At 40.3% G+C, this 12542-nt stretch overlaps 1 protein-coding gene across 8 annotated transcripts in view; it reads left to right on the forward strand.

Annotated features, from left to right (window-relative positions):
• The window catches only part of TBC1D1 (TBC1 domain family member 1), a 115400-nt gene that overhangs the window by 45304 nt on the left and 57554 nt on the right, over positions 1 to 12542 (forward strand). Inside the window, exon 1 of one of the 8 annotated variants that reach the window (XM_017744571.1) lies at positions 7 to 90. The exons of the other annotated variants lie outside the window; for them this stretch is intronic. Within the exon in view, the coding sequence (XP_017600060.1) occupies positions 61 to 90 (30 nt within the window). The 5' untranslated portion in view covers positions 7 to 60. Of the gene's footprint in view, positions 1 to 6; positions 91 to 12542 lie in introns of those variants that run through there. 8 annotated transcript variants of the gene reach the window in all.

The raw sequence follows: 12542 nt of genomic DNA on the forward strand, positions 1-12542 counted from the left end.
GGGCGGGAGAGGCGGAGAGGAGCGACCGGAGCCAGGGATCGCCGCGCCGGAGCCCCTAGGATGTCACCATTGTTCAGCTGGGTGGCCAAGGTAGGCGGCGCGGCGCCCGCCGCCCTCCGCGCTCGGGCAGCAAAGTCCAGCCGTAGGGCTTGCAGATATTCGCGTGTAATTTCAAGGCAAGTCAGTCATCTCTGGGAAGGGAGCAAAGCCCTGCTGTATTGTTCAGCCAGGGAAAAGGAGGAGCACTCCAAGTGACCAGTAAAGGTAACCTGCTGTCAGACGTGGCTTGGGTTTAGGGGCTAAAAGCGAAGCTGGAGGTCTGGCTGACTTGTTCAACGTTGCTGCGGATCTGCAAAAGGGGAGAGCTGTAATTAAAACTGCTCAGAAGGCCTGATCTTAGTGCCTGTTGGAGTCTAACGCTACTTGTGTACTCTGAGGAATGTGTAACAGCGCTCCCACTGTTTGTTTTGGACTCGTTTTTTCCCTGTTTTTTGTCATGCTCTTAATTTATGAAGAACAATAAGTTGGATTTTAGTGGGACACTTACATGTTTCACTGTGGTAAAGCATGTGTTGTGGTGGCTTCTTCGTCTGTGTGTCTAGGGCTTCAGTAGGATTTTCCACTGTAACTGAAATTACATATGGATGCAAAGCAGTAAAGATGGTTAAAGATCTCTAGAATATATTTTTGAGCTGCTGTTTAAAAAAATTCCAATGGAACAGTCATTCTGAATTTAAAATGAGCTGCAAATGATATTCTGTCTCGAGGCACAGTTTAACGTGTAGAAGAGGACAAGTGTGTGAAACAGCTGTATGACAGGCAAGAATTGTAGGTTCCTTGAATGAATTAGCTGGGGAAAAAGACTTTATCTTGAAATTTAACAGACAGCGTAGGCTGCTAGGCAGACCACATAAAACCTGGTTCGCTCTTCTCTGTTGTCAGGTGTAAATGGTCAGTTGCTTAATTACTTCTATTTCCCTGTTCCTGAATATTTAACAGGTGGAATACCAACCCTGGGAAGATGGTAAGAGGGAATTGCTTGATATGTGACTGTTGCCTTTGTTCAAATTCTCAGATAGAAGGATTTGCTCTATTCTGTCTTGAAAGGAGACTGCTGAATTTTAGACACACCCTGAAAAATCGAAATGTATCCTTCTCTCTTTCCACTTGCCTTTTTTTCTCTGGGTGAAGACCTGTTAGGTGGAGCACGTGTAGTTGCCTCTGCTGTCATGTCTCAGGCTCTGTCTCATGCATAACATGAGGCCCGGTTTGCCGTGTTATGTGAGGGAACGATACCGGCTGATGTCCGTGCCGACTCCTGTAAATGTGCCGGTCTCCTATACAGATGGCTGCTCTTAAAGATGAGCGGTGCCGCTGAGTACATACTTCAAGGATGCCCCCAAGGGATGCCCCATTTCCTTCCCTCGTTGTTCACTTGTCAGCTGGGCAAGGCAGCTGGTCGGAGAGGAGTTGGTCTTGGAAGAGGTCAGAACTTGTAGCACACGGAGCTAGCTCACTGTGTTTTTAGAGAAACAAGCTCTTGCACAAACATACTTCTAACTGCTTTTAGGAGTGCTTTCTGGGCTTTCAAAACTAATTATTTCAATGCTGGTTCCTCACAACTACTTAGTTTTATTCTTTTGATGGCCATTAATTGTCAGCACTAATTTGGGAGGGAAAGCAAAGCAGTGTACTTAGACATATCAAATGAGGCTTGTGAATAGAGAAGGCTTTCCTGCCTGCCAAAATCTGATCAGTAAAAATGTAGGAGCTGTTGCTGTGGGATTTCAACACAAATGCAAGCCTTTCCAGTTTTTATAAGATGGTGGCCCATTCCAGAACAGGGAAAGACTGTGGGAGGGAGGGGGGGGGGGCAGGGGAGGCGGGGAGGAGGAAACTGCCCTCCTCGAAGCAAAGCTGTCCCCTTGCATCTATTACTTAAAAATGAGTGACCCCCCCACTTGAGCAACGTAAGTGTTTAGACTCACCATGCAAGTCGCCAGGCCTGCAGATGAAGCAACATGTGAAGGAATTTACTCCCATGTGCTATAAAATCGGTTTTCCTGGTGTTTGTATAAACATTACCTTTTAATATATCTTCTTTACACATTTTACATGCAGCTTTATCCAGCTTGTCTCTTACCTACACACAGGCTCTTCAGGGCTGAGTTTTGCAGTGCTGCCAGGCTCAGCCATAGGGCCCATTCTGGGCTGGAGGATAAAGCTCTACTTGAGTCTCACGTAGATTGATGTTGCCCCCACTGGCCATATGGATGCTGGCTAAACCCCTGAATGATGTCTCTGTGGATAATGAATTCTAAAGTACTGACTTGTTTTGGTCTCCTAAAATTATTTAAATAAAAAAGAATAGTTATACCTGTTTTTCCTGCATGGTTTGGTACAAAGTTAGATAACTGACTTAAGGGAAACCTTTGACTAAGCACCTAAAAGCATAGTCTCTTGAAAGTGTAAACTGTTTGCACTGTTCTGAGTAGAAAATGCAGTTGCTTTTGTAGACACACAAAGACTGTTCATATTCAGTTTAGGTCACTGAAGTAACTGCTATAAAAAGTAATCATTGTGGGGTTGAAAAAAGTCAGAGCTTTCAGTCTCAAAAAAAAAAAAGACATGCAGATTTTTAGTGGTAAACTTGCACATCATTAATTAATTAGTAGGAGATACTAATACAGTGATAAGTGTTAAAAGTGATTTTCTTTCTGTTCCTATATTTAATACAGCTTTAGTTAAAAAAAAAAATTAGTCTTACTTCCTTACAAATTGCTTAATTTTATAATGCAAGTTTCTATTCCGAAGCAGCTTGACAGCAACCAGAATTAGAGAACTGATTGCTGAAGAAATAGAAACAGTTCTTAATGCAAGAAATTGTATAAATAGAGAATTTTGAGCAAATGTGTCCTCAGATTCTCAGCTAGGGAAAGGCCTGTTCCCAGTTCCCTCCTAAGGGGAACTGAGAGCAAGAGTGTGTTGCTGAAGCCTGAGGAACCTCCAACTACGTGCTACCAGCACTGGCAAAAAAGGGTGGGGTTACAGTGTAGCTGTCCCGAGCTGGGTTGGCTAATCTTGGACCTTGAGTTGAGCAGCTGATTGTTTGGATTCCTTCTCCTGTGAAAAATCAGATTTTAGGGTGTATTTACAGTAGATGCTCTGAAATTCCCAATAACAAAACAAGAAATAAGTTTTAGTTTGGCTTGGGTTTTCTTCAAGGATTTCTGAGTCAGAATGGCCTATGAGCTTTCCTCAGTTTGGGAAGCTCTCAAGCCATCAAAGTTTCTATCCTATTCAGTGCAACGAGCCATGGCTACTTGGCATGTGCCATGAAACATTACTGAAGAAGTAATCATAATAATATTGGAAATTTCACTTATATTTCTTGTAATCCTAATTTAGCTTTATATGCTGTGTTAGAATTGATCTTGCTGGTGTTTTGCCATCATTCCTACTATTTTCTATAAACAGTGCCTAGTAGACCTCTGGAGGAGCATGCATGGGAATAATAATATACTTCTTAGTTTAGGTCAGAAGCTACAAATGAAATTAATTTGCCTTCTGCAAAGGAATGAAGAGGAATGAGAGACTGAAAATCAGGATGGCCAAGAAATCCCCTCCTGCTTTTTTTTTCCTTTTTAAGAGTGTTCTGAAAGGATGATCTTGGCTTTTTTGCTGGTCTGTTCTAGGGTATATCACACTCATTTATGAGGTTGTTTTGCTCCAGTTTAACTGACATGCCTCTTTCTTTTATTCCCAACAGCTTCCAGCAAAGTTGAGCACCTTTGGGCATCTTTAATCCCTCAGTGAATGACTTACGTTTTAGTCAAACAAATCAAGTTTTGGTCTCTTCAGGAGCCATCATAACTAGGCATTTTAACACTGTCTAAAGCAAAAAATCTTACACATTTGTTAAACCTGTCTTACTTTTAAGCCCATCTTACTTAGGATTGGGTAGGTGAGTAAGTGGTGGTGGTGGTATTTTATGGAGTGCAACTCTTGTTTGTGCTAGTGCATTTACCCCTCATAACCCTTTTGGTAAATTAATTTGAATACTTGCATACTGTATCAAGAATCAAGTAGTTAATAGAGAACTAGTGCCAGGCAAGAATTGGGAATCACTGAGGAGGGAAGGCTCAAAAGCCATAGTTTTCCTTGTGGAAGAATCTCCTTGAAGCCATTGATGCTGTGGGTAGGGCTGAAAGGACAGACCCTCGCTTGTCTCCCAGGCTGGATGCCAGCAACGTAGCAAAGAGAAAGTGCAGATTTCTGCCAGAGCTGTGTTTTGGTGCCCAAGTTTGCACAATGCCCTTGTCACAGAACACTGTGTTTCCGCTCAGTGTGATTCTCCAGGTCAGTTTATGTTGGGGTAAAATGTTGCTACCAATTGACAGCTTTCAGATAAATGCAGATTATCACAAAATACCAAGCAGTTAAAATGTACTGTTTTCTGTATGCCAGTCACTCCCTGCCTTTCCCTGCAGGGGCCTGGGTGATGACTGAGGAATATGCGCTCAGCATTTGAAATGAAGTCAGTCCGGTGGTGAAACCCCTCAGTTACTCAGCAGTTAAGTTCCCTTTGGAAAGGTTTTCTTTTATTCTTTATCCTTCCATTTCTTTTTCTGCATGCCAAGCTCAAATTGCACCTGCTCTGCTTAGATGTTCCCCGTTTGGTGGGAGAGGGCTGGAATATAGTCACTCATGTGGCTTTTATGTGGCTGCGCAGGTGTAGTAGGGCAGTGTCCTCTGCATTTGTCAGGTACATTAGGGGTGCTTAGTAAGGAGTAGAGCTTTCCACAGAGAAATTCCTGGCCATGTAGATTGCAGTTTAGCAAGGTTTTTCTCTTGAATCATTTATGCCTTTCTGAAATATTTCTCATGAGTATCTTCTTTCAGGTTCATGTTGACCTTCAGATTTAACAAGCCAAGCCCGACAAGGTAGCTGAGCTTGCTCTTTTGTACAAGTTCTGTCCTCTGCAATTCAAAACAGAACTTTTAGCCTCTAGTCAAATGCTGTTTGCTTTTCTTTGCTGAAAAGCACTCTGGAAGTTGGTGCTTGCTGTCTTCATGTGGTTAACACGTTCTGAGCCAACCACTAGCAAAACTGCTAGTAAATTCTGCAGGATCAGGGAAAACCCCAGGTCCTATCAAAGATGCATAATACAACTAAGGGTTTGCTTGGATTTTTTGTCATATATACATATATCTGCAGCACTGCAGTTTAACTTTATTTGCCTTACATTTCATGATTTAAAATACTGTTTCATGTCATAGACTTTTTTGAAAGGCTACTGTAATGAAGCTGTCTTTATGTGTACTAGAGGTGTTTCTGAGAACACCAAAGCAGCAGTTCCACTCTGGATCCCATAAATATCCTTAGAGAAAAGTCAGGTAAAGAACCTCTTTACAGTCTGTAATTTCCCATCATCCTTAATGTAGAAGCAGCAGCATTTCTGAGAAAACCTCTGCTTTAACGGGTTGTTGGAACTTTTTTACTGTACCATCTAATAAAGGCTTTAAGTACTTTAAGAAGTCTTTTGAACCATTTTATTTTGAATTTGAAGGAGCTGAGGTTGTGTGTGGTGTACAGAGGTTGACTAATGACTTAACAAGTAAATCCTCAATGGAATTATACAATTATTATTCAATTAAAGGAATTACATCTTGGCTTTTTTTTTTTTCCCCATTGGAAGCCTTTACAGATCAACTGTTCAAGCTGAAATGCTTATGGATGCCAATGACTGAGAGGAAAAAAATTCTCAGCCTCTGTTTTGGTAGTATTTTATGTATCAGTTAAGATACACAAAATATGTCAAGAGATGCTTACTAATTTCTATGGGGAGGTGAGGCCATAGATCTGGGAAGAGCAGCCAGAACTCAGAGAGCAGAAGGTGAGGCAAGGGAATGACTAGCTACTGTGTATTGGTTTTATCACTGAGTTAACTGTACTGAATTGTATCTGAATTGTTTTCAGTTATTCTTGCTTTTTAACCAAGTTACAATACTTAAGCATGAGATGCATTAATGCATAAATATAGAAATTCAGTAGTAGCATTTTCACAGAATCACAGAATAAGCTGTATTGGAAGGGACCCACAAGGATGAAGTCCAAGTCTCGGCCCTGCACAAGACACCCCAAGAGTCACATTCACGTGCGTTATCCAAACACTTCTGACTGGAAGTCACATGCAGTGAAATTTATCACAAAATGAGGTTTAGTTCTGTTTAAATGAGTGAAAATTTCAGGGCTGAAGAGGTTATCTGGAATTTCTGTGGCTTCTGTCTGTTATTAACTGAAGCAATGTGAAGAGAGCATAAAAGTCTTTGTTGTCTTCCATTCTCAGGACACTGTGTGTGTAAGCACAAGTGTCGATGATCACATTTTAAAACCAAACCAAAAATTATTCATGGCTGGAGTATCTGGAAGTTTCTTCCCAACTCAAAAGTTGCTAGCTTTGGACATGTGAATGTTTCCCTTTATATCCTTGTAGCACCATCACTATAATCAAAAGCATGGGGTTTTTTTTCCAGGGGAAACCTTTGATATGCAGCTACCAAACAGGATTTTCAGGTACAGATATTCTGTGAAATTGCAGGTTTGGGGAAAAGAGGCTGCTTATGCATAGTTGCACAGGCGCACTCCCTGCTTCTGAAAATGCAAAGCTGAGCTAACTAAACAGCTCCTTTCTTTTTCAATCAAACATTTTGGGGGGTTTATGTGATTATTTCAAGGAGCTCTGTAGCCAAATATCTTACTTTTACCCGATCTTAACGGTTGCCTCTCTACATTTACTGAACTATTGGTCTGCTGCTGTAGTACCAATGAGGTGAGCTCACTGAAGCTGTTGTCATGGAAATTTGGATGGTTGGCACTAAATGTTTCATGCTGGTTTTGTTTCTGTGGTACTTTTTATAGCTTCCAATGTCCTCAGATGCAAGTAATGGAAAAGGAAATTTGTAGAAGTGCTTTGGAGTTTTAGACAATTATGCATGTACAAGGGACCTCTCTTTAAAACTGGTGCTATGTACCCAGAACCTGAACCAGTAATATGTGCTGGAATTTCAGATTTGGGTATGTCCCATTGGAATATAACCTACAGAATTTGTCATTCTGTGAGAGCAACATTTCTGCTTGACGTACAGTCATTGAAGGCTGATTTTTTTTTTAGACGAAAGCATATTTTTTATATATGGACAAAGTTCATGCAGCTGATGTGGTTTTGTTTATGAAGCATGGAGTCATATAAAAATTATTTATTGTAGGTTGTTACAATTCAGTCAGCATTTTTTCTTCTGTTTTACAGCAGAGAAAGACGAAAACTGGTGAACTAACTGCTCTTTTAAGTGAAAGTCAGAGTAGTTTTCATGGGATGTTTAGTCATTACTTTCCCATCCTGTTCTCCTGTGAGTTGACCTGAGGCAGATGAAATCTGTTACTATATGACAAAGCAGCAAGTGTGCTCATCCACAAGCAAGTTAGTTCACCAGGATTTTTTACCAGTCAGGCAGAATGGTGGAAAAAGCTGATCAGCTTCTTCACTCTGGTTCCCTTGGGGCCTTTATAAGTTTAATGTTCCAGTAAGATTCTTCTGATTAAAAATATCATCTGTCCCTGTGCCTCCCACCAGCCCTAGGAGGAAGGTCTGTGTGGCTGTCTGTTTCCTCAGGAAGTCTGTCAGCTCTGTTGTCAGAGTAAGAGGGATGGTGTTTCACTCTGCTGCAGATAAAACTTGCACATCACTCAATCAAAAGCATCCATAGGCTGACTTCCCCTCTCTGCCCTCCTCCATGAGACTCTCAAAATAAATTTTGAAGGGAGGGGGATTTTGACATGCATTTGGGTCAGCTATCAAGAAGGTTGTATCAGAAATAACTGTAGTTGTAATAAGGAGACACATCAGCAATGGAGTTTTCCTCCCTTCTTGTTTGGAGTTGGATATTGATAAAAAGGACAGAAGAATTTCAGGCTTTTTTTTTAATTGCAAAGAAATTGTATTCACTTCTGTCTGTTTTGTTAACCCCTATTTTGCCAGTTGTACCATTTTGATAACTGCCAGAAGCCCAAGAGCAAAGGAGACCGGGAGAGAGCCTGTATCCTATTGTACAAATGAAATTTAATCTGATTAATAATTTTTCAAAAAAAAATTTAGTACCTCATTTCCTGTTTAATCGTGTTATTGCCTTTCAGTTATAAAAGACAAATTCTCTCCCTCGCCTCAAAAAAAATCAAAACAGAAAAGAACTCTTGTCCTGAAAGCTTTAAAATGCCGTTGCTCTCTTTTTCCATTTATAGCTATCTAAGAATAGGCTTCCTTCTGTTTCCCACCCCATAGCCTCCAGTAAAGTCCCAGGCCTGTCTCAACCCTGTGAAGGAAGCTGCTTGCAATTCCATCTTGCACCTCTCCCAAAAAAAAAGGATTTAATCTCTGTTGATAATGAATGAGCACAGATATTTCTAGTTATTGCTTACAACAGGTGTTGCCTCGTTGTTCAGTACTCACCTTGTAAAATGTGAGCCAGGAACCCTGTAGGTATGACCAGCAACTACTTTTATGTCTTAAAATGCTGTTTTCTTATGTGAAGTTGTGTGAAAAGATACCTTTGAAACAAAGTATGGAGAAGATAACCCTGTGAAGATGTTAATGCCTTATTTGAAATATCTTTTGACATTGTTCCTTACAAGTTTATGGTACTGAATGGAAGAGCTGATAAAGCAGTACAGAATGAAAAGAAGTGGTTTTAATTTTAAGGACAGAAAGGGCTGGGCAAATATGAATTAGTGAACACCATGTACTAAGCCCACCAGGTATATGGTAGAGTATACTTCTATTCTTCCAGAAGCAGATTTTGTAGGAATGCCCCCTTCAGAGCCAGTCAGGTGCTGTTGTATTTGGAGATAGTCTAAAAGCACATGGAGACTTTCCCAACTGCAGTTTGCTTTTGGGTCATGCATTTTCATGGGGAAGGGTCCAAAAGTAAGAAGCAATCTAGGACATGGCAGTTTATTTATGGAGAGTAGCCAGCTTTTGTTGTATTTCAGGTTTCAAATAAGGTATGTCTTGAACACATGTGTAAGAAAAATCCTTAAAGTGTGTCAGCAACATGATGCATCTCTCTTGGGGAGGAAGCACCACCACAAAACAGAACAGCCCAAATTCACTAGAACACTGAGTACAATTAAATTCTATTTCTGAGCTTGATTACAGTACTCTATGAACAGATTCTGCAAATATTGGTTTGGGGTTTTTTTTTTCCGAAAGGAAAGAAAACCTTTTTGTGCCTCTTTAAATTACATTAAATGCTCTCAAACTCGCATGATTTTGCAAGTGTACTCTTTTCTGTCTGGCTGAGGAATCATGGGGAATGTTCTTGAGCTGAGATTTGTCTGTAATATTAAAAGGAATGTGATACTGTGAAAGTGGCATACAGTACTCATGACATCAGTCTGCAGTACTTCAACAGTCTTCTGGAGGTAGCACTTGATGTGTGTGGGAAGTCTAGTCCCCTTTACAGCTTTCTATGATAATGTATAAACTGTAAGAGTATGTGTTGGCTACATGGAGCTCCACTCTTGGTGCTGTGTCAGAGTCATCTCAGATGATGCTAGTGGCATTCGTCCACTCATCCAGGTCAAACAGAACTAGATTTAAACTGATGACTCTCTTCTGCCCCCCACACAATAGCCTTTGAATTTTAGTGCAGATTCATCAGCTTCTTACATGCATGCCTTCAAAATTTGAGTCTTAGTCTCCTCACCCTCACTTACCGCTTTCTCTGTGTAATGCCAATTCGAACCTTACTGAGCAAACCATGCCCACAAGTAGGCATGTGTATGATTGTTCTTCCTTTCATGGGCCCATGGTGATATTCAGCTGTTGAACTCTCCCTTATTAAGGCTGAAACAGCACCTCTGTCTTGCTTCTGCAGGTTTCACAGCCCTTCCTAAGCAGCACACCTGCAGTGTGGTTAGTCCTGCTGGCTGCTACCCTGGCTACCTCTCCCAGCCCTCTGGTTGTGCTCCAACTTGTTCTCCTTTTCAAAAGACATTCATGAGTTCTCTGGTTAAGTGAGACACCCAGTGCATCTTATGTGCTATAGAGAGAAGTGCTAGACCAGCATGTGTGGCTGGTGAAGCTGCTGAGAGTGGCACAGTTTATAGGTGTTTCATGAGCAGTGAGGATACAGCAGGAAAATTTTGGATCATACACATTGAGGAGTGAAGTCATGGAGTAAAAGTGAATTGTCTCTCTGTGCACCTGCCAGACTGTACTTAGGGAGCTGTTGGTAAGAATGTCCCTTTGGTTCTACCCCTGGTGCATTCACTATGCACAGAAAAACTGACAGGACTGAAAGAGCTGTAACTTTATTGTTCTCTGAATTAAATCTGGTTTTGAAAGTGGCTTTGTGGGAGGAATAAAAATCAACAAATAGCAAATGAAGAAAGGTGGTAATTAAAGTATTCCATAGAACCGTTTATTAAGGGTCAATGGGTAAAAGGTTTTAAAACAAGAATTGAAGTTAATGACTGGAAAAAGTCAGGGAGGTGTAAGAGACTGCAGACTAGTCTCTAAGCAAGACAACAGAAGAAAAAAAGCCCTGTGAAGACACTTGATATAAGACCTGAATACAAAAGGCCTTTCACTGAAATAGAAATCAACTGCAAAAGTGTATAACTCTTGCCTACCTTGAATTTCTGCTAATGCCAGAAAGTAAGGAAATTCTGTCTTAGTATTCCTACTTGGAACTTAGCTGGATGTGACCCCCAGCATCTCATCAAAGTTTGAAGTTTTTGCCTTGCTTTGTGTGGGAGACTGCACTGTCAGAGGTTACTTCCAAATTAAATTATTCTGTGATTTTGAAAGGAGAAATTGTGCAGTACCACAATTTAAAAGAAAAAAGAGTACCTGTGAAAGATATTAATTAAAATGCTTTAGGTATAAAAATGCCAAACTTTAAATCCTATGGGTGGAAAAAAGTGTTCAAGAAGTCAGTTGGCCGCTACTGTGGGTTAAGGAGTGGTAAGGACAGGAAATGCTGATCTGCATTGATTTCTGCACAGCTATTTTGCTACCAGCATGCAGGAAACAGACCAACTGCTTTTTATTACATATCAAACTACTGAACTAAAAACTTTTATGCCGTCTTTTTAAAAAATGCAAGTAAATACTGTGCTGTATTATCTTTTTAAGTGTTGTGTATGTTTAAAAAATTATTTTAATGTCTTCATTCTACTACTCTTACAAAATATTCCATGATTGTAATACCTTCTGGGTGACAAAAATATTGCTATGTGTCCTGATACAACTATATAGCTTCTCCCATGATTAAAAAGCTGGGTACCCTGTCTTTTCTGTAGCAGTACTCTCTACTAAAATAAAGATGGAAAGATACTAACAGCAAACAGTATTAGACTTCTTGACACATTTTATTGAGCTTGCTCTATTGATCAGAAAAAAAAAAAGCAAGTAAAAGCACTTTAAAATAATTCAAATGTCCTCTCACACTTGAGTAAGCTAGCAAAATTCAATCAAAACATCTACTTGTTTCAAGAGATTTGTGAAAGATTTTTGAGGCTTTGTTCTAGCTGGGGTGGTGTGAGGCCTTCTGAGGTTCAGCCTAAGAATCTGACCCTAGTGTTTTTCAGTCTCCAGAAATTTCTGGACTCTGTTGCATAAGACCAATTCCTGTTAGCACAGGTCTGTCTTGGGTTAAACAAAACTACCTATGTCCTTGAAATCGTTAAGCCAGTCTTGAGCCCTTCACTGACCTGAAGCCTTAATGCAGAGACGGGTAGGTGTAAACTGGTAGATTTATACTGCAGGTATAAACACTACATAACATCTAGAATAATAAATTATTCCACTTTTTTCACCTAGTCCTCCCAGCTGATGTGTTAGCAGTCCTTTTTATGTGGCACATTTTGCTTTCTTATCTACTATGTATAAAAGAGAAGAGGAATATTTTTTTAGTCTGGTCTTACCAAAAGTCAGCTGTTGCATTCAGCTGTTACTGGGCTCTTTTCATTAAAATAGTTCCTAACTCTTTCTTAATACTACTGACAGGATAAAGACCTTGACCTCTTACATGCTTGTATGTAAACTTACAGGGTGACTGCTAGTTTCAAGGGGTAAAAATGCAGCTGCAAATTATGTGAGGGGAAAGAGCTGTTCTTTGCCCTTCAGATGCAGCAAACCCATGCATGCTTAAAAATTACTGCCTTTTGTCATGATTTGGTGCATGGCATCGAAGCTGTAGTTATTTGTCTTGTAAATGAGTAACATGCACTAGGAAGTCCTAGGTGTTGGTTTGTATTTTGCTTGAATACCCATGAGTCAGGCCACAAGAATACTCAGCATTTCAGTTCCCTGCTTTGTCTCTGCAAAGTAAACATTCTCATGATAGCAGAAATAATGTGGTATGCTTCAAAAAAACCCAAAAGTCCAGTGTTATTTTTAATGGTTATAGATACATGATCTTTTCTCTGTATCTAATTCAGACACTCCAAACACAAACCTTTTCCCTAGTACATTTCAGTT

The sequence above is a fragment of the Corvus brachyrhynchos genome, unplaced genomic scaffold, assembly GCF_000691975.1.
Source record: "Corvus brachyrhynchos isolate BGI_N302 unplaced genomic scaffold, ASM69197v1 scaffold17, whole genome shotgun sequence".
Taxonomy (NCBI): Eukaryota; Metazoa; Chordata; class Aves; order Passeriformes; family Corvidae; genus Corvus; species Corvus brachyrhynchos.